The sequence below is a fragment of the Drosophila melanogaster genome, chromosome 3L (genome assembly GCF_000001215.4).
Source record: "Drosophila melanogaster chromosome 3L".
Lineage (NCBI taxonomy): Eukaryota > Metazoa > Arthropoda > Insecta > Diptera > Drosophilidae > Drosophila > Drosophila melanogaster.
Genome location: NT_037436.4, coordinates 951,701 through 974,458, shown reverse-complemented (window position 1 = coordinate 974,458; position 22,758 = coordinate 951,701). Strand labels below are relative to the sequence as shown.

At 44.3% G+C, this 22,758-nt stretch overlaps 1 protein-coding gene and 2 long non-coding RNA genes across 22 annotated transcripts in view; all 3 read right to left on the bottom strand.

Moving 5' to 3' along the window:
• Positions 1 to 22,758, bottom strand: part of Glut1 (Glucose transporter 1) — a 79,715-nt gene that overhangs the window by 19,330 nt on the left and 37,627 nt on the right. For 11 of the 20 annotated variants that reach the window (NM_001316474.1, NM_001299966.1, NM_001299967.1 and 8 more), the window contains exons 1-2: positions 14,489 to 14,799; positions 6,922 to 7,211 (exon numbers count right to left, since the gene is read on the bottom strand). In NM_001316474.1, the coding sequence (NP_001303403.1) occupies positions 6,922 to 6,942 (21 nt within the window). In that variant the 5' untranslated portion in view covers positions 6,943 to 7,211; positions 14,489 to 14,799. Of the gene's footprint in view, positions 1 to 158; positions 322 to 516; positions 637 to 2,056; positions 2,216 to 6,921; positions 7,212 to 14,488; positions 14,800 to 22,758 lie in introns of those variants that run through there. The other 9 variants (NM_001274304.1, NM_001274305.1, NM_167846.3 and 6 more) reach the window with 4 other exon arrangements.
• On the bottom strand, positions 11,360 to 11,703 carry lncRNA:CR45810 (long non-coding RNA:CR45810). Its single transcript, NR_133148.1, has one exon. It is a non-coding gene; the product is annotated as a long non-coding RNA:CR45810 (long non-coding RNA).
• On the bottom strand, positions 11,988 to 12,690 carry lncRNA:CR45809 (long non-coding RNA:CR45809). Its single transcript, NR_133147.1, has one exon. It is a non-coding gene; the product is annotated as a long non-coding RNA:CR45809 (long non-coding RNA).

Genomic DNA, 22,758 nt, shown 5'->3' with positions numbered 1-22,758 from the left:
CCCAGTCCTCCGGTCGCACCAGCAAATTAATGGCCCGTAATGAGCTCCTGGCCCCGAAGGTCAACGGGTCCATTACGAGGTCAAAACCACTCGCCTGCCAGCGGATCGGAGGACTCTGTGCCCCGGGACTCCCGATTCAGGATCCACTTTCTACGTACTCGAGCAGCAATTGGCGCAGTGTGGCCTCATCCTCGCCATGACATCTCAACCTAGACTCGCGGTCTCGATCATCCCGACTCGAGTGGCGCTGCCTTTTGGGGGCGTAGCTGAAGGAGTGGCGATAGAACCTTCCGTTGTTTATGTTGGCTCCTCGATAGGCGTCTATGGGTTCGCCGACAGAGTGGCAGTGTTGAAATAACAGAATGGTTCTGGTTATATCTGTGATCTGTGTGGCTGGGGGGGTCAAGAGAATGTCTTGCATGGCGCTTGTGAATATCCAATGCCAATCGTGAGTGCAGCGTGAGCAGGACAATGCAAGCTCCATGCAGGACTCTCTTCCCAATAAGGACTACCCACCTTCGGGTCGCAAACGCACTGGCGGTGAGGTCAGCTTGAGTTGTGTAGACGTTGTTGTGGGCGGAGTCTTACGTCGACCACCAAAAACATAATCGTAGGAATCTTCGCTCAAATTGGACACTGCCATTCGGGGGGGAAATTGTTTTAGAATTACAAATCGAGGGAATCAGACACTCTTTTCAGGGGGGGGGGCAGCAAATAAAGGACAACAGAGAGCGGCACAAACTTAACCGAAATTAAACACAACAAACTCAAAAATAATACCACAAGCTGTTTGTTTCTTTTTTCGTTATCTCTTATACTCACTCTACACACGTTTTATGCGATACACAAATATTGTTTAAAATAAGACAAACATTAAAATAAACATGGGAACCAAGGCAAATATTTAGATTGTCGAGATTTTGTCGTTTTCATTTTTCATTTATCATTTGGTGGTTGTTGTAGTTTGTAGTTCATAGTTGTTGTTGTAGTTGTTGGTATTTATGGAAGAATAGAGAGAGCACAAAATGTGGCAGTTTGTTAGCTGGATTTCGGTTTTCACGTTGGACAGCACACACAAAAAGGCAGCTATGTAAAGGTGATGGACACACAGATAATTTTAGCGTTCAAAAATTGTTGCAAAGCGGCCGAGACAGCCATTACGCGTTTTTTGTTTTTTGGCTGCGCTCTAATTAACAATCTCGTCAAAAAAAAATCAACACACACAGCAGCGTTGGAAACTACTTGAAAAAATTCGAAACTTTGAAATCAACCGGGTTCTTGTGGCAACACAAACAAATCTGTTATTTTATATAGTCAAAAAGTGGCAATACAAACGGCAAGCAAATATATAGAACTAGACAAACAGAGAGAGATAGAAAGTGTGTGTGGGAGAGAGAGAGAGAGAGAGAAAGTCGGCTTCGATATATATTAATGGGCGACTGTAGGACTGATTGGTTTTTGAGATTTGACTGATTGATTGATTGATCGACTGAATGCTGCTGAAAATGCTAAACAAAAGTTTTGGGGCAAAATGCGGTTCTCGGTGGCGGTGTACTTCGAGTGTAGCTAGTGGTGGTCGTACAGTATTACACCTGTACAGGTGGACTATGAGTGTCGTGTTACGAGTGGTATGGTGGTCACGTGGAGCAGGCCGAGTGTATGCAGGTGTATGGTGTGTGGATGAATGAAAAATAAATCAACGAACCGACCAATCAAAGACCCAATCTACACACCAATTAAAGTTGCAATCAATTGGAAATGGCACAACAGAAAAGCAAAGAAAACCAAATCAGAAATTTCATACAAAAGGTGCAACAGTAACTTTTATAATGGGCGGAAAAAGCTACACAAAAACTTTGGCAACAAAAAAAAAAAAAATGGAAATCAAACAAATAATGCCCAAACAAAAGGCGAAGAACTGCAGGCAAACAACGGGGAGAACAAACAAACACAAACACACACATTGGCGCACATATGTACAGCACCCAAATATGCAGAAAGTAATTCAAAAAAATCGTGAAATATCTCGAAAAATTCCAAAATAATTGGCGGGCACCTGGAAACACGCTCAGTGGCTGGAGCACTTGGGTGGAACGCAGTGGCGGCGGTAGCGGGGGCAGCTGTCCAAACGGATCTTGGTCGTTCGAAATGGAAGACGTGGGCGGTGAGATCATCGAAAGGTCACCAATGGTCGCCATGTCATTATTCTGGCCAGCTATTTCAGTCGTATGTTCGTTGCGGGGAAAATAGAAGAATAGCATGCCGTTAGATGGATGGAAGATACTTATTTTAAGATATATTATAATGTCCTCAGCAATCGCATCAATCGATTTTTCCCACCAATGATGGAGTCTTTGCGCTTCACTCAATAAATGGGCATTCGAGCTTGGAGCATCCCACCCCCCACCCCCCGCAAGTTGTGCCCAGTGCAGCTGCAATGAATAAGACTTCCGCAGGACTCGTTCAGATTCGAAGTGGAGCATGCAAAGGCTTTTAATTTTGTCCCGCACGTGGCAGGTTGGCCACAAACAGCGGCAAAAGAAACGGGCAAGGAAAGCTGACGGCAAAGGAAGCTGCGGAGAAAAGCCAGGTAGCGCAAAGTAAAAGGTGTGCGGCGCCATATTTCGCACATAAATTGTATGCCAGCTCCGCAACCCCGGACCAAGGACCAAAGAGCAGGGAACCAGGATGGCGGATGAGAGAACAAGGACGAAGGACTGCGGACTACGGACTACGGACTACGGAGGAGGCTGCACGAGATGGCGTCGCATGCATGGATGCATACGCAAAGCATTTACGCCAACGCCTCGCCAGTCACGGACCTGAGAAAAGGAAAAGGACCCCGCCCATATATATGTACAGCTGTACACATAAAACCCCTGACGTGGGCGGGCGATCCGCAGGATTTGGCCAGGCTGCGTGCCTCCGCATAAAATAGATTTCCATTTTGATTCCCTGGCAAGCGAAAGAATCAAGCGAGTACCGCGGAACGCGAAGATATATCCGGTTACCCTATTGGAAGAGCCAACTTGTTTATATAATTTACGAAAAAGAATCGAACTATGTTGTTGGCAGCGTAACTGAATCTTTTTTACACAAATTGCTCGCTTAATTCTCTTACATTTCGCTGTCTTCTTGGCCATTGGCAAAGTTCAACTTGCAGTTCCTACAAGGCTTCCCCGCAAAAGGATCAATTAGGGCTCAATTGCAGGAAATTCACCCTGGGAAACCCAACACAGTTTTCCGTAGTGCTCGCTTTTTTCCCCATTCCTTTCCAACTACTTTTTTTTCGCATTGGCCATATGTAAACCTTTGCAGGACTTAAAAAATGCCTCGTTGGCTGCGATAAATGTGCCCATGGCTTCTCGTTGTTGTGGTTTTTCCTTAGGACCCCACTTCGTCCTTACACACGCCCAACCACCCACTTGAGGCCTCACACACACACACACACACACCGCAGTGGGCACACAACAACAGCAACACGTGCTGCTTTTTCTACGGTTCGGTATTTTGAATTTTTATTATTTGCAATTTGCGTTAATGTTGTGGAAAAAAGCATGTGGCTGTTATGGCTTTGGCTTTAGCTCATGTCCTTCCCCCCTCTGCTACCAACTGCTCCCCCCTTTCTACGACCCCTTTCTTGGCATATTGAATGGCCATTTGTGTCACACACAAGCACACACTTGCGTACACACGCACACACTAATGACCTTTTCATGGCCGCTCCATCCAACGGATGAATGCAAGAAATGTGGGCAAATTATGGGCCGATTCAGATGGCGGAGGATCCTCCGTCCTTTATCCCTTCCTCGTTATTGACAAAATGATTTGTAAACATTTTGCGCATCATTAGTTGGCACTGCTCGCAAGATATGGCCTGCATCTCCCCCATTTTCCCCTGGCATTTAACCGATTAAAATCGTGCATGCATCAGGCGAATGTCGTTTCCTCGACGGGTCGGGTGAATCCCAGAAACAGGGGGAAAAAAAAGTGGATTTATAACCACTGTACTCTTTATTTTGAAAATATATATGCTCGATCTTGAGGAATTATGCCAAGATAACTGTTGCTCTTGTAAGCCAAATCTATGCCGAAGAAAGCTTAATTTGGGAATAATTAATTGATTGCTTCTTAAAGTTTCCTCACCCAAGTGCAACTAATTGGCGATTTCTCTCTCTGTGGCCGCCTTGCACCTGCCTAATGTTAAACTCTTTGCTGACACCGCAAAAAGGGGCAAAATAAAAGTAAACTGCTTCCGGCTTCAATTGCATCAATGGAAATGGAAGGCAGACGCGGGGAAGGAGTGGAGTTGCCCAACGAGGGGAAAAGGTGGAGGCCGGGCAAATATTTGCTTAAATTTGTGCTGAGGTTAAGCTTTTTGTTTGCCCTGCCTTTGCGGAGGCTCTCGGCAGAGCCAAAGCAAAGTTGATGACATCCAGTGGCCTCCGCCGCAGTCTGGGGCAGTTGCATCCATGTCCTGTGTCCTGCGTCCTGCATCCTGTCCCCTGACATAGAAAAATAGTTGTGAAGCACAGCCCAGGCGAGTGCGGAGGGGCAGAAGCTGCGTTTTGACTGCATGCCAAGGCTGATACTCCACTGACGATGCTGATGACGCAAGCAGTCAGCCATGCGAATGTGTGTGTGTTTGGGCATTGAGCAGTTATTCATGGGCGCGGAGAGGGCGTAAGTGCAGACCGCCTTCATACACGGAAAAATATCCAAAAATTGCACATACCAGTAGCAAACACATAACCTGCCAGAGTCCAAACTTTATGGCCAATCAAGATGAAAGTTGATAGAGTCAACGGCAAAAGTTATTAGTCAGGTTGCCACAGAAGATTAAGGTTTGTCTTAAACAAGAATGTTGGGCTTCAAACATTGCCATTTTAAGCTTCACTTTGCGTTTAGAAAACTTTGTGATCTAGAGAGCCTTCTGACATAGTAGTTCCCAATTTTTTTTTTGTTGCGGTGCACCAAGTTGGAGGCCTGGTCACTGACAAAAGTCCGAAGCATGGCTTGTTCTGGCAGCTATGACAAGTGGCCTCCAACTGGGCGGACTAGGGCTCGTCCTGCCCATCGGGAGTAATCGGGCATTATGCCATCCTTGTGGCATAATTCTAGGCTGACCACGATAATTGATACCCTTTGTCAGCTTTCGACGGCAATTCAAATTAGCGCACAGAATCGAAAACTTATTTATGCATGAGAGGCCGCTAATCATTTTTCGAGATGGGTGTAATTTAAAATTCAATTAAAGAGCCGCACAATCCAAAGGGGGCTTCCCCCCCACTTTCCTGATTTATAGAGAGATTGATATCCTTCTATTCGGAGACGTAATCATGTAATCATGTGCGAGTCCAATGATAAAAAGCTTTTTAACTCGGCTTCTTGGGGGGCTTTTGTCTTAAGCGATTTGTCTACTAAATACATGATTGATTAAATGAAACGCACACACCTGCAACCGCAGATAGAATGCATGCTGTTGTTGTTGTGTGTTCATTAATAGGCTTTTGTCTCTGCTCACCGCAAAAATTATTGCTGCTCAAATGCACTTGAATGTGGCATTGTTTCGCCCTCTCCCCGATTGAAGTGCCTGCAGCTCAGACCGCAAAATCCTTAAATGCTGCATTAATGGCCATACGCACACACGTACAGGACACACAGAACTGCCATACCGAAGCCCTTGGCCAAGGATCGGGTAAGCCGAGTGACCTCACTGCTGCCCAGTCCACCCTCAGTCCGCTCGCTGCCCCTTCAGCCCCTCGATGATATCACAAATTAAATACACTTGCACGTTTGCTTAACTCGAAATTCAACAAATATTGAGAGGGGCGGCGGAATGGGGCGTGGCAGCTGCAGAATAGCTGTGGATAGCTGTGTAAGCACGTGTCTGGGTCGAGCACTTGACAATCAGCACTCACAACAGCCGGCAGTCGACGGCACTGGCGTAAAGGGATTCGACTTTCGAACAGTGGAGCCACATAGTAGAAATATTGCAATTTCTGAGGAGAGTTGAAAAAAAATTCGAAAATCTTTGCATACTTTTGGTCAGAGGAGTCTAGTTATAAAAACTTATAAGTGCCTACTTTAAGGCATATTCTTTTTCTTCAAAGGACACGTGGCATACTCTCGGGCATAGATGCAGATTTAAAGAAATCTGCTAAGATTTCTATATTTAAAGATAAGATGGATTTACTTTTTTAGATTCATTTGAAACATTAATGATTGGTTATCGCCAGGATGCTCAGTGGCCCACAGTTCGGCAGATGGGCCTCCAGCTTGCCTTGGCTGTTGGCTTTTGGGATGCCGACGACGCCATTGTCACTGCTTGTTGCTTTCGCAGATTCGCCGCATCCCGCATCCCTGGGATGGCTGGGAATCTACGAGGAATATTGACATTGCGGGCAGCTGTTAATACAAGGCAAACTCTCAATTTTCGGCTTCTATCTATCCATCCGTAGCTGTTGTTTTCGTTATTCTCGACCGGAGTTTGCACGTATTATGGCGTATGTTTATTTGTCAACATGCCGCAGTTTCACTGACCCCCCCCCCCCCCAGAAGCACTCACCATCATTATACGGCGCTCTTAAAGCGGCATAACTGTTGCAGCACACACGGCGTATGATTAATTTGGCCGCCTGCAATCCATCAATGCAAGAGTTTGGGACCATAACGCTTCATGCGGCAGTTTAAGCATAACGATCTGACATTTTTCACATTATTAAAATCACTTGCGAACGAAGAGTGACGAGCGCGGAAAAGTTTAATGGATAAAATATCACGCATACGCGACGTATGGCACGTTAAGACTGATGTTCGCCATAAGTGCAAACCATTTCCTTATAATTTTTACTGCAGTATCGAGTCATGATGTATGGCGTATTTGGGGGATAAAAGGAAGCCAAATAAAGCGAAACTTACCGGTGCACATAGGAAAGCCATTTCGTTGCCAGTTGCCGTGAGAAAAATGTGAATTATCCTACGCTTCTTCGGTTGCTGACTAAAGAACTTTCGGACTCGGATTCAAAATCCTCCGCAGTCAAATCCAATTCTCGACCGACGTGTCTTCCTAGCTTCCTTTTCTGGCACAGCTGCTGGTGGATAGCGCCTTTTGCCTTTCTGGCAAATGATAAAAACTGTCGACGCACTGCTAGAAAATATGCATTTTTAATGCCATAAATTAGTTTTGTCGTTTGCCGAGCACCGGAGAGCTGCAAAATAGAAAAAAAAGGGGAAATAAGTGAATGGGGCCAGCAGACTGCAGCTTTTCAACATGGAATTTACTTTCAAAGGGGACTGTGCATTCCTAGCACTAATCACCTGATTCCATTAGCACACCAGCTTTAATATTTGCTTTTAGCCAAAGTTGCGTTCTTTTTTGAAACAATAATGCCTTTAAAACTACGTGCATTAACACTGCAGTTGTTGTGTTAAAATTGCTAAAGTGCTTTGTAACTTTCAATGTTTCCAGAAGTTAACAGTACTAACAACTGACGGAAAATAAGTACTCTTACTAAGCAGAATCAAGTATTGACCAGTGGTTAATTCTCTCTCAGGTTAAAGGATTTTGCCGAATTAATTTGCAATGTTGTCTTTAAGCTTTAAGCAACTGGCTGACACGCCAAGCGGCAAAATCACACAACCGCATTTAAATTAATGCTGTCAGCACATCACTGGGGGAACTTGGTCCTCGATCCCTCCCCCATCACCATCACCATCCTCCGCCATTTCCGCACAGGTGTACGTACGTCTGCCAACTGGCAAAAGTCAAATTAAATTCTATTTTTAGGCTCCCAAATGCTGGTAAACCCGTCCGCTTCTCGTTTCCCATTTTCCATTTTGCCCCGCCGCAGCTCTGTTAATTACTCCATGAATTTGATAGTTTTCCATCAGTGCGGATCACACACGGGCCTGACGATAATAATGATGATGATTATGTGGAAAATGAATATGCAAATGGGGGAAAACCGTGCGAACCGAGTTTTCTGGCGAGCGGCGTTTCAAGACAAGAGCTCTTGAGTATATCGAATTCGGGCTGTGGCCCCAGAGTTATGATACCAATTAGAAGCCGGTTATCTGGCATCGAGCAGAGCAGCGATTTGGGATGAAGCCACAGCTCAAGCTTAAGCACATGAACAGACCGAACAAGGAAAATCTCTGCCAGTCGAAATGAGCTGGAAAATGCGATGGCGGAAGGCGAAACAGACTGCACTAAATGCGAGTGCACTGGTGCAAAATTTTACGCAATTTAAGTGGATGCTTAAAACACAGTTTTCTTTTAAATTTAAGGTGAGATGCTGTGTACCTAATAGGGACTTCTCGAATCATAGACCATCTGCATAGTTTCTAAATTGATTAAAATTTAAGAACAAGTAAAAACTGCAGTACTAATTAGTGTTTCTCTGCGTGTAAATCAGGGAGTCTTCAAAGTTGGCTCTGCATCCCGGCTAATGATGCGCATGATGTGGCGGCATTGTCCTCGAGCTTGAGCCCCATTTCACCGCCCATTTTCCCGCCCATTTCAGAGAAATCAACTTTACTTCATCAGCATCTGCATCTGCATCTGCATCTGCATCTTCATCTGCACGACTACATTGCCCCGGCCGTATACCGCACTCAAAGCTGGCTGGGCTTAGCCGACTTGACTTGGCTGGATGAATAGATGGCCTCCAACTGAGCGCTGCACCGCATGAAATTAATATTAATCGCAGCTATGCATTAAAGCCGCTTTTAGCTTCTAGCTTTTCCTGCCTGCCTGCCACCCCGCACTTCCTTTGTTGCAATGTGTTTATTGTGAGTTTTATTTATTGCTCTGCGGTCGTCGCGGTTATTAAAATTGCCCCTGGCAATTTGTAATCATTAGGCATTTCGCTATTCCCTCTCTCCCCGGAAAGTCGCACCCCCCCCCCCCCCCCCCCATTTCGCCTACTACTCGGTTCTACTTTCACCGCTTTCGCTTTGCACACTTTTGGGCGCCCATTTGACGGGCGGCTGACAAAAGTCAGTGACATTCTACCCAAACTAATACCCCTGCACTTATGCAAATCTCACACAGACACTACAGCCTCAAAGAGCGAAAGAGACGGCAGGCGACGGGAGGCGAGCAGATAAAGAGAGAGAGAGGCGAGATAGTGGCGAAGAAAGAGACGGCACTGTCATTTGCACATTTAACGTCCTCACAGTCCTGCCTTGCCATCTCCCTCCCCCAATACACTCTTGCTCCAGCCAAGTTGTAGTCCTGGCTAAATTTGAGTGGCCACTTGACTAAATTAATATGACACTGCAGGAAGTGCAAGTGGGCAGTGGGCAGAACTCTCCCCTCGCTCCTCGCATTCTCCGTTATCACCCAGTCGTCCTGACTTTCGGCCAGCAGTATGAATAATCATGACGTCTAACTACTGCACCTGATTTGCACATAGAAAAATAGAAGGCGGTGCACTTTCCGCTGCTGCAAGCTGCTGCCTCCACCAATAAGCTCTATTCAACATTGCAGAGAGTGCGCTCATCCTTTTGCTAGATTTGCGTCCAATAATTGGCGAAGGCATTTTCCACCTTCCAGAAGTATTCATCGGCACATGTGGCCCGTCGTCTTGGCCTGTCAATTGCCTTAAATGCAATTTAATTTTCCACCTGATGATGTCCTGTGTGTGAGGCCCTTGCACTCACGTCTCCCTTACTATCACAACAAAAGTACCAACAGGAAAACCTCTACGCCAAGAAAAAGAAAATGAGAAAATCCCAGCTGGATTGTCGCCGTTGCAAACTCACACTTATTCCTTCGCCCAGCCTGCGTCCTTCGTTTTCGTCCTTTTGCCAACCACTGCGAAAGCGCCCAGCCTCCATTCAAGTTACCAGGTCCTCTGCTGGGTCCTCATCCCTGGCCATGTCGCTGTCACACTTGGCTCGCAGTTTTGTGGCCAGGCCAGGGCTATGAAAATAACCATAAGGCAATTGCCCGGGCGGGCAACACGGTATCCTTCCCCTTTCAGGATCCGCAGCACCATTCCACTGCGGTGGCACTCATAAGCCTTGAATGGTAAATGTCAAAGTTACTCCTTAGCGTAACATTCGACACATCGGGCGTTGAGGTGTGAGTGCGTCCCTGAGAGTGTGTGTAAGTGTGTGTGTGGGTGTGCGTGGGTACGTACACTGCGGTCAAACTGAAGAAAGCATTATATCATTTACATTTTGGCACCATTAAAACGATTTTCTGAAGATTCTGATGAATCAATAACTATCTTGTACCGAAGCTTTCCCGCCTTGCAAAACTGAGATCTATTTAAGTCCATTTATCTCCCATTTTTCACAGTGCACGTGGGGTTCCAGCTTGATTCTGTGCCCAGCCTGGATTACATTACACTAAGTTCTGTGCAAACACAGTTGGCGCAGTTCATTAACATGTTACATGGAGTTCAGTCGGTCTGGGGACTCGACTCGGTTCCACTTCGGATTTGGGATAGAGGACGCAGGATGAAGGATGAAGGATGTAGGATGTAGGATGCTCTTTGGGTCTGTGTTTGTCTGCGCAAATGTATGCGTAAGCACAATATGCCAGCCTATCTGGCTTTCTCAGTGTGTTTCTGCTAGTGTGTGGGTGTGGAGCAGCCCTTATGCCATATGCGAATGTGTGTGTACTGTAGCTGTATGCTTTATGCTTTCTGCTTTCTTTCCCATTTTCCCGATGCGGAAGTGTTGCCCCAGCAGCAGCAGGCCCCTCCACTTTCCACTTGAAAGTGGAAAGCGGCTCAAAGGCCGTGGAACGCCCAGTTTTGGAGTGTGTGTTTTAGTCTAAGCTGTGCATTTAAATGTAAAGCATAAATAATTAACAGACCTCAGAGCCGGGCTCACGAATGCAAGTCGAAGGGCGGAACCTCTTCTCCTAATTAGGCGTTGGGGTTTCTAGATCACCATCAGCTCTATTCTCCAGTTAATTTGCAGTTTTAATGCGTTCTGCACTTGTGGCCAGTTATGTATGGGGCTAAACTTTTAACCGAAATAAGGCAGCCAAGCCAAATTCATCCATCCAGCTCTTCAGCCCCAGCCCCATTGGAGCCCCTTTTTAGATCCTGTCCCAGAGAACCTTGCAGCCAGCAGCCGTTCCATACTTTGCGGCGCAAACAAAACCAATCCCCAGTAGCCGCAGACCGGCCACGCCCCCTCACCATATATGTTGCACGTCAATGAGTCCCGAAACAAAACCCCAAAAACAACTCACACACACAAACGTCAGCCACACACTCAGGCAGGGATATAAATGTGCACAGGGAGAAATATCTCCAAAAAGGATAATAAAGAACAGAGAACTATTAGGCCTAGTTATTTCTTATAATATAATGTGTGTTAAATTTATTTAAGCACTGAACGTATATATTTTTGAGAATGCAATAAGAAACGTTCTTATTTTCCGTCTGCATCGTTGCAGGGCAGGCCTTTAAACTCGCAGCAATTCGTTTTAATGAATCCATCTGCATCCACATGCACAGCCAGATCCACATTCACTTTCCCATCCTCGTTCTCGTCCTCATCCTCGCCCCACATGCAGGCCACAGGATGCAGTGGGAAATGGAGGAGCAGGATGTGGGTTGTGGAGGCTCGGAGTGGTTGCATCTCTGGCCAGAGAGGAACTGATTGTATCAACTTCCTAAGCGGATTTTGCAGTCCAACTGGCATTAAGCTCTTGGCCGCAGGTAATTTCGTATGAATGAAAAGCAAAAGTCTGCCCCGTTTTCCCATTTCCCATTTCCCAGTTTTCGGATTCGTATTCTGCTGTGTTTCTTGCGCCGCTGCAGTTTGTTTTGTTGCCCGACGACAATGACTTCAGCCTGAAGTCCTCACTCCAAGTTCTGGCATTTGCCTACAGTGGAATCTCGGAATAAGCTAACCCACACCAAAACCAAATCTAAGCACTGAAAAATGTGCATGTATGAAAAATGAAATCCTACACTTGAACTACCCAACTTCGATTTGTTGAGTAGCTAATATGGATTCTATTTCTTTACACTACAGTGTCGACTGTAACTTTACATATGAGCAGCTAGCAATTCCTGGAGGGGATAGAGGACCTAACTACCCGAATCTCCCCGAGCGTCAAATCACTGACATTTCATGCCATTTTGAGGTTTTCTGGTCGCGAGCTCCGCTGTCCTTGCCTTCGTCCTTTTCACTCTGCCCTTGCAGCCTTCTTTTCGCCTCTCTAGTGACATTGTCTTTTAATAAACATTCAAACCCATGGCCAGGAGGAGCGGGAAGAGAAAAGGTCCTGGGAATCCGCCGACACAATCCTCCTTGGTTCCGTTATGATTTTTGTTTGCCTGTCGAAACTTTGCTCGCCCTCTCAACTGCTTCTATATGCGACTTTTCCTGCTGTGGCTTTTCGCACTCATGAATTTTTGAGCGGCATCTCTGCAGTTGCCAGAAAACAGCAACTAACACCAAGTCCCCAGCCTTTCCCGCTCTTCCGCTTTTCCACTTTTCATCCCGCCTTCGCTTTGTCCGGAAAACTTGAAATAGTTTCAATGCAATTTTCATGATTCGATGTTTGGAGGAAACTGCTGCAGTTTGGCTCCACCTGAGCAGGTGTGCCAGAAGCCAGAAGCGAGGAAATTGCACTAAACTGGCAGAAAATATAATACCATAATCGGCAAGTGGCTTGACAATTTTGAAAGCCAGTCAGTTATGGTTTCGATGTATATTTTTAGAATAAACTCATAACTGTCATAGAAATTTACTCCAGTTTGGTACAAAAATTCAACCGGATACTAGTTATCTTATCACAATATGTGATTCTATTATATAGAACTCAACTCCCTATTTTCTCGGTGTAGAAGTGGCTATCCTCTTCTTAGATGCGTATCGAGGCACTCTGAATACCCGAATGGGGTTTCCAGAATTGAAAACATTGTCAAACTCCCAGAGTTCCCTGAGCCAATCAATCCGCACTTTTAATAGGAATCCCGATGCAGTTCATAAAATTCTAACCGCCTTCTGGAAATTCTGTGCCAGTATCCGCAACCGACTTCTGTTTATCAATTTGCAGACATTCCACATTTGCCCGTCATCGAATTTCAATTCATTACATACAGACATAAATTTTTGTTGGCCATTAAAACCACTCGAAAATATCGCTTAATAAAGTTGAGTAAAAAATGTGCAGGCAATTGTTCTGATAGATTCACCAATAAATTGGATGGCATTTGTTTAGTCGCGTGGAAGGGCCATAAATATCATAAACATCCGAAAGTTGGCAAAAACAGGTACAATAAATGTTGGTTAAGATAAACATTAACAAATTTGGAAAATCCGAAAATTAAGTGAGTAATTAGCCCAGAGTTAAGATTAGCTTTTATAAATTCCATAATTAAAATTCCGATTTCGCTTCGTTACTTTTGTGCAGATCCAATAAGAAAGAGATTAACTTTTTGCATGTCATGTTAAATCAATAATTTTCCTATCATCATATTTCTAGTCAGCTAGTTAAAAGTCATCTATTAAATCCAGAAAAACATAATCAAATGTGCATATATTAATTTTATGATGCAATTTTCTGGAAGTGACACAATATAATTTAAAAGTACGCTGTTAAAGAAACACTTGGCATTGATGTGATAACACCTTAGAAAATAAACCACAATTAACCGCAATCTGTAATTGTATTTGCCTTCCGCAAACAAAAACCACTCGGCATCAACGCAAACTTTGTCATTCATAAAGTTTATGTTTGTAGCTTGGGAGTTGTAAATTACACTTATCAGTTGAGTTTGATACGGTTCTAGATATTCTTATGAAATTGAATTTACACAATATATACATTATTTTGTGTATAAATACTCCCTTAATAATAACATAAGTCATACAGTTCACACGAAACATATAAATATTTAAAGGAGTATATTTAAGTTTAAAGGCATAAACATGAGTGTCAATTACCGTGACGCGTGATTTGTAATGATTTATTTTTTAAAGTTGCTTCAACAGAATGTTTTTTGTGCTTAACCGGTTGTATGTGTTACCCGATATTTACTGTAATCGCATCCGATTTATACGAGCAAAAACCCAATGAAAAAAAAAGAGTAATGACAAGCGACGGTGAAGTTTGTGTTTGTTGTTTTTGCTGTCTCTCTGTTTGCACAATTCAATTCATCTTTTTTTGCCGGTCACCGAAGGTTTTTAATTGAGTTGAGTTGTTGTTGTTGGTGGTGGTGGTGCTGCTGCAGCATCGTGATTTTCGTTGTAAAATTAAATGGAAATGCAATTGTTTTTAAACGCGCAAACTTGCTGCAATATTCGTTTATTGCTTTATCTCGTCGAGTTCTTTCAACTTTACCGCTTTCTCTGTTCCTGTCTCCTTCGCTGGCCGTCTCCCTCTCACTTGCACTTGCTCTTGTGACATGTTATTGCCACTTGTCGGAGTGAAAGAGATGTGTCGTGCGGGAGAGGGAGGCAGATGCATTAAGATTAAAGACACATTCTCCCTGAGCTATCGGCTTACCTCTTATGTGCCGCCTCACTGCTTTCTGGAATTAAATTATGTCTCGAAATAAACACGGAGCGATAGCCCCTAATTATTTATTGATACAAGTGATTGGCCAAAAAAAGAACGGAGACCTTTTACGGTACCAGCGCACTTGAGATAGAGTCGATTAGCACTACGCGACTGATAACAAAGATTGGAAGGAAGAACTACTGCACCAAACACAACACTAATTAGAAATGTTTACACCTAGACGAAAAATAAACCCGAAACACGCCGCATGGAAGTTGGAAATGACTGACGGCGGCAAAGTTCCAGATAAAACTGAGCGTTAGGCAGAAGAAAAGTGGAGAATCGAAGGTGCGGAGAGTGCGAACGGAAGAGAGCTACCCAGAGGAGTGGGAGACTGGGAGAGCGTAAGCCGGAGAGTCATTAAACCGTAAAACCTGTTGGTGATATGCTTACTGACAGAGTGAGTGAGCGTTTAAAACAATGCGATGGGTACGGAAGAGGGAAAGCAATAGCGGTGTCGGAGAGCAGAAGGAAGAGAGTTCCAAGCGACGACTGGAATACACTTACAAAGATTCTGGAAAATGCATACTGAGCAACTCATATGTCAGTTTCACATCTCACATTGCGTCGAATATGTGTGTTATAACTACTTTTGTTTATGCTTCCCGGAACCCTTCAATTCAGTGTTAGTTCACATGAACTCCTTTTCATAGTTAAACAAAGCAGCTGCATTTCAAAACTTGCCAATGTAAGTGAAGTAACTGCTAGAAGCTCCTACAAACAAGTTTTCCATATTCCACAATATGCATTTAGCATACGCCATGTAGTTAATTACGTATACGACGCGAGAACAAAACGAACTTGAATGTTCTGCGGCAAGGCGAGCGGAAAGAGAAAGCAAGGCTTACATTCGATTTCGATTAGGTTATTCAACACCCACCCACCCACTAGCCACCACCCATTTTGGGGAGCACATTTATTATCGAGACAAGCTACTTAGTGTAATCGCATTTGCATCTGCAATTACGCGACTCTCGGGCTTTTGATTGTGACTCGCCTCGGATTCCGATTCCGATTCCGATTCAGACTCGGATTCTGATTCCCATTTCGATTTCGGTTTCGATTGCGGTCTGTTATCAGGTAAGACCTTAATGCCCCACGAGGGTGTTGCGGCAATTAGTGTGCGGGGTGTCAACTCTCGAGTGCCGATTAAATCGTATCGAAATTGGAATGGGTTGCGTATGGGAGGGAATGTGGGAGTTGCCAGTAGCGCGTGCCTCTGGAGTATTTGCAATTATGTGGATGTTGATAGCAATATGCACTCCAGCTGGTGATACGTTATTACCCTGCCAGTAAGCATTAGTCACATAGGATGATTTATAGATCGGAGTTTCCAATTGGCATTCAGCTTATAATTTATAATTGAAAGGCAAGGTCAATCGATATAACTATAACGAATTTGTTGCCTTATTATCAGTAAATATAGGCATTCAGTTTGAAGTCAATATATACTTTGGATGGGAAATACCACAAGTGACCACTATCTCTGTGAAATAGTTCTCAGCTCTGCAATCAATAAATCCACCTAATGTGTTCAGATAAAGCGCCATAGTTTAACGTTCTGGTGCACAAATTGTTGCTGGCGAGGATGCTGACTTTGAATCACTTTTGCTGCTCATTAATCTCAATTCGAAGGCTGCAAACGTTCCTTGGGAGTCCTGCGATTTTCCCACTCTTTGTCAGTGTGCGTGCGAGTTTCCTCAGAACGCGTGTGTGTGTGTGTGTCAGTGTGTGTGCCTCTGCAATTATTTATGTTGTTCATTTGTTCAACGGCCACGACAGCTGAACAAAAGGGAGGGGCGTGGGAAAATGGGAACGGAGGGGCTAGGCAGAGGCGTAGGAGCAATAAAAGGCAGTCATGTCGTCGTCTTCTGCGATTCCATCTTCCGAGCTTGGACGTGGCCGAAGGGAACATATCATTTACATGCCAAGCCAGCCAGCGGCACTGCGAAAAATCTTTCGCACAAGGAATCGCAATAAAAATTCTAATTTGCATACATTTTTTGCTTCCAAGAACTCGTGGTTGTATAACTTTTTTGATCGTTTGAAAAAAAGAGGCTCCTTACTTGTGATCGCTTACTTTTCAAGCACAAATCTACATATTTCTGTTTCTACTATAAAAAGTATTTTGTTTATTACTACTACTCGTTTAGGTGCTCATTCATTGGTTTTTGTAAAGTCGAAAAGTGTATGCGAACGAAAGACGGAGCACCACAATGACTCACCACCCAACGACCTACCGCTCACCCGCCTCCCCACCACCATCAAGGATGGGATGTAAAGTTTAACACATAAACTCAAGACAATTTGTGCGCGTATGTGTAAGGAATAAAGGCAAAAGGCAAATAATTTACAAGTTTCTGCAGCCGAGAGCGGGTGGGTGGGGGCATGGGGTAGCGCGAGGGTGGGGATAGCGGATTGTCATGTGGCAAGTACGAATACATACAGCGAACTTTGGCAGCTCTCGTAGGCTGCAACAACAATTCACACTCGCACACACACACACACACACCAGCGGCGGAAAGTGTGTTACAGCAAAAGTGTAAAAATAAATAATTTAAAGTGTGTGTAAAGGACACGGCTGCGAAAAACATTGGGCGGCCATCGCCATAAAGCGCTGAACGAAGGCAAATCCAAGTTGGCGTACACACGCACACACAAGCAAAGCGATATAAAGGACATTCGTACACGCATACAAACACAGCGCGAAGCATGCAGTTATGCACGGTTGCCCTGCGTACACAGCGAAAAAATGAGTTCAGGTGATGAAACATTAATATTAAGTAGTGTAAAATAGGATTATTATTGAACTATTCTGACTCTTTTACTTTTGGACGCAATTTAAAAGGGCTGTAAATCAATCGCCCCTGATTGTACTGATTTTATTCAAGAGATCTCTGTTAAACCATTTATTTCCTTTCTTGGAGCTGTCATAAAAAGACCTTTCCTTTATTGATAATACTGCCCCAAAATTATTGCATGCCCATCTTTTTAAGTGTGCCGTATGTGCGTGCATTATATTTTTTGTGACCCTCTTCACCCCCCCGCTTGCAGCGTTCGTAAACTTTTGCGCTCAATACCACAAGAGCTATAACAACTACAACAACATCTGGAGAAAGGAGAAATGGGAAAGAAGAAGAAGCAGCAGCTGCAGGTTGGCCTTTGAAAGTGTTGCCCGCAATACAACAAGAGCGGGAAAAGCAACGTAAACCATACAGGGGGAGCGAGAAAACTTATTATTATGTTGTCAGTAAAGAAACCAACAACAATGGTTGGCCATAAGAAGCAGGAGCAGCTGAGGAAATGTGCGGGAAAGCGGAGAACGCGAAGAAAGCGGGAGAAGCGGGAAATGCGAAGGGGAAAAGCGAACAAACAACAAGGAGGCCAACGCGTGCCGAAAGAAAAACAACAAAAGGCATGCTAAAATAAGAGTGGAGTAAAGAAATCAGAGGCGTACGATAGCAAGGGGTTTCTCCAGGATATCTGCTACACTCAGGAAAATTATCATCAAGAAGAAATTATCGTAAGAAACTTAAAGTGCAAATTGACAATAGAACAGCGCAATTTCGAATATGATTTCATTTTTGTACCTTAAATACCAAAGTCAAAGCTATTCAGACTCGAAAGATCTTGAAAGGAAGTCTCTAGTCTCAGGCATTAAAATAATAATTCGCCCCCCTGATTAGCTCCACACAATCTGTCAGTTTTCCCCCAATATTCTTCGATTTCCCCCGTTTGTTCGCTTCGATTCGTGGCATATGCTAATATCGGTTTCAATAAAACTATTTGCTCAACTACCTTGGAACACCTTTTGGTTGGCCACTCGTCCAATCCATGGACCCTCTTGAAAATTTCTCTTTTCCGCCACGCCGCGCCACTGAGCAGCCGCTTCACCACCCACTGTCCGCCCACTTTTCCGACCGCTTTTCCGCCCACCCAACGACCCTCGACGCAGTCATAATTCATTCGAAAAAATAGCGAGCCAATATTTGTGCGTTGGCTTCTTTATTTCTTGGATCTTTGCTCTGCTCCTTTTTATTCCGCTTGGCCACACAAAAAGGTGCGGAAAATGCAGAGCATTTTTCATCATTTACCATTCGGGCTGTCCCCGGTTTTCCCCCAACCCCATTCCCATCGATGTGGTTCCATTAAAGCGCTCAAATATGCGCAAATATCTCGGCAATAATATCGAGCAACTTTGGTTGAGAAAAACTGAGAGGGGAAAAGTATTAAATTATGTAGTTTTTGCCGCTTTCGTTCGGAAAATATTTAATATTTATTTAATTACGACGTGGACAAAGGCACGAGCTCCGCCAAAAAAAAAAACACTGCGAATTATCTTTGCCGCAGAAAGGAATGCAAATAATAGCAATAAGTTACTTAATGAAATTTTTCACGTGCCGCAGGAGACAGACAGAGCATCTCTGTATAATTATTATTGAATTGTCTGGGGGAAATTTCAATTATGAAAACCAAATAGTTCAATTATGGTGGGAGCGAAGCTGCTTTTCATATTGTTAAATGACTTTCATTCCGCCGCCGCTCCTTTCCGCCGATGGTCGACTTAATTATAAAGGGATTTGCAAAGGCGTCGAGTTTAAGCGCCGCGCAAAAATACAATTAAATTAATTTGACATTTTCATTTAACCAAATGGCGGACACAGCGGCAATTACAGTGGGCGCAACATCAACGACAACCGCAGTATCGAAACTAATCAAATCAAATTTCAATTATTGTCCGAGGGCGTTGTTTGCAAATGCAAATGCCCCCTTTCCCGCTTTCCCGCTTTCTCCCATTTCCCCATTCTATACATTCCCCATTTCCCATATGCCGCCCCTGCCGACGATCTCATTTGGCCCACTGCCATTTCGCTTGATTACATGCATTTTATATGCGCCGAAAGTAGGCTACACCTTTCAATCACTTTTATGCCCCCCACATGAGCACTGCTCACCAAATGCAGAGAGCTTTCCGCGCAAACGAGTGCACACCGTACGGGCGCACACCCGCCATCCGCTGCCAAAGCAAAACAACTATTGGCCGGAAAAAAATAATTGAGAGCCCGACCAAGTCAAATTACGGGAATTGAAATGCAATACTGCGAGACGGATCGATTTTCCAGCTATCTTTGAAGGCAGTTTTCGGAAAATTAATCAATATTAATTGTACAATGTAGTTTTGCTTCGTTTTGACCGATCCTTAGAGATACAAAATGATAGAATTTTAATGCTCAAGTTTCAGCAACTTTCAATGAACTGTTGGTCCTGCTGCTGGTCCTTGCAATGCCATTTCTTTCCGCTCATTTTCCACACATTTCGAGTAATTCAATATTCTCGAGCCCTTAACGTTGTTATAAGGTAAAGAGCAATAAAGGCGGCAACAACAACGGTTGAGGCAACGACCAAATTGACAGTTTGCTAGCCAACTTGCTGCCTTGCCCCCTCTTGCCACGCCGACTTTATTGCTAACTATTGTGCACAACGCGGCGTATACGTAATATTTGATTGCACCTGCGCTGCCTGTCGATACAGTGAAATGGTCGGGTGGATGGCGGCGCAAAGTGGGTGGTAGTAGGAAAATCGCGATTTTCATTTACATAACAACGACTCCACAGCGAGTGCAGAGTCAGTTAGTGGAGTCAATTCGGCGTTAAAGAGCGTTAAATGTAACCAGACAACTTTAAGGCTGCCAGCAAGGCAGTAACTCTTCTGCACGGCGCTTTCGAGCTTTTGCACATGCAATTTGGCCTGTTACTCGCTCGAGTTTTCATTGCGCTGCGATGTTGGCGTATAATTTACATTTTGGCCCGCTTCATGAGGTGCCATAATCATAAATTGACAACTTGAAATTTGCACAAGCACACAGAGAAACGCCCCCAGAGCCATTTCCTCGCTCGATTTCCCCCTTTTCGGGCCTGTCAGACATTTTCGGGGCATTGTATCTGCATTTTTAATGCACTTCTTCCTACCATTAAAGGCCAAAATGTATTCCACTTGCCCTCGAACTCGAAATTATTCCACCCCCCATGTCCTGCCACTCAGAACCGGTTTTGTTGTTTCTGCTCTGCAGAATTTGACAAGTTTTGAAGTCGAAAATTCTCTGCCTGCTTTTGTTAGAGGGCAACAAATTGGCGCGGCTTGTTTACATGCAAACCAAAAAAAAAAAAAAAAAACAGAAAAAAAAAACATGGAGAAAAACTGGCAAAGAGAACAAATATGCAGCGTAATGAAAATTCATCGGCAACGGCAACAAAAACGAAAAGTGCCGGAAAGTTGCTGGAAAAGTTTTAGCATTTTTGGCTGCAAGTTTTCGGGCAAGTTGAATTCGTCGAAAGTTAATTGAAAATGGCTTGCACTTAATTTAGATGAACTTTTGGCCACAATGCGCCAAAGGATACGCAGAAGGATACAAAATCCGAGGCAGCTATCAGGTAATCGGCTAATAAAGCAACGGAGACAATAAAAATGCAAATGTTTCAACGAAAGCTGTTTGTAAACACAAACGTTTCGACTGGAAAACCGCATAACACAAACAGAATACGTGAAAAATGCGACTGTCTCCGTTTGTGTGAAAATTAACACGCAATTTTCAGGCCGACAAGCGAAAACGAAGCGAATAAAAGTCCAAATAAAAATAAAAAAAGACAAGTGGCAAGCGGCAAAAGGAAGGATGGACTCGCTTAAAGCCGAAAATCAAACAGCCAAAAGACAACACACAAAACGATCGATAAAGCCGGCCAGATAAGAGAGGTCCTGCAAGTCGAGAAAAACAGAAGTTACCATTTTTAGCTGTCCTGCAGCCAAATGTTTAAGTTGCAGCACCAAAAAACCAGCGAAAAACATATTGACTCGCTATTATTAGCACTCGGATGGAGAAGCCAAGAAGTACAGAATCCATTGTGGTTCATATGTGACCAATCCTTGGAATATTTCTCTGTGTGTAGTTACCTCTCTGTGTGTGTGTGTATATGGCACACTTTAAAGCATTAGTTGGACTTTTTATGGCCCTGGCATTAGGCGCTTAAGACGTTCAAGCCAAAAGGATAACAACAACGGTCGGTAGACGACAAGCGACAAGCGGACAGCAGACAGGACACAGAGAAAGGGACAGCAACAGCACAGAGACAGAGACAGAGACAGCGGGAACTGGGGCGAAACAGAGAGGAATAGGGGCGAAAGAAAGAGAGGCATATAAAAGCAAAGAGGCTAAGTGACAACTAAACTTAATGGCACTTCAACAACAGCATGAAGCAATGGACGCAGAAGAGCCACCAAACCCAGAACATGGTCGCAGAGGGGGGGGGGGGGGTGCCGCCTCAGGGGGGCGAGGCAGGGGCCTTAGCGGACATTAGCCTCATTGAATTGAATGACAAAACAAACGACGGACAGCGAGGCAAAGGCGAAGGAGAACCAGAAGGACAAGGCGATGTTGTGGATAAGGATAAGCAGTGCACGAACGCACGCAGAGAAAAACCTGGTGGGAATGAAATCTGATTAGGCCATATGGCATAGAGCCATTTAAGCAGCTATCTAACAGGAAGCATTACAAAAAAATAAGCCTTCCTTAGCATTTTACCTATGCATGCTTATAAATATCGCTAAATAAAGTAAGCAAAAGGATATAGATTTCTCTCAGTGCATTCGCACACAGCACAAAACAGCAGTGGCAATAAGCTGGCAAGTACAACAACAACTACGATGAGCGATGACAACGATGAAAATGTTGTATCAGGACAGCATTAAGATAAACCCAGCAACAGCATCAGGACATAAATTACGCAGATCTGACCGGGGAGAAGAGAAAAGGCAATGCGGTCTTGATAATACTCTGGTCGTTAGGAAATAAGATGGCAACAAAATAAGATGGCAAATAATTCTCAAGAATCAAAAACTATATGGAAACTTTAAAATACATAAGGTTAGCTCCAGTGAAATCCTGCCAGAAACCCACTAATAACATTGAGTTCGAGTGTAACCCAAAAAGCATACCCACATTTGACTGCCGCAACTCTTGAGCTCTCCAAATGTGTGAAAATAGTGGACAATATTCCCATCCGCCTGTCCGCTATCAGCCTGCCCCGCCCCCCTATGCCACCAAATACCAATCGCCTGTGGGTGGGTGGTCGTTCTTTTCGGTCGCTGCCATTTTGTTGCCATTGTTGGTGGACAATTTCCGTTTCCGGCGCGTTAACGCAGCCAAAGAAAAAGCGAAGCGC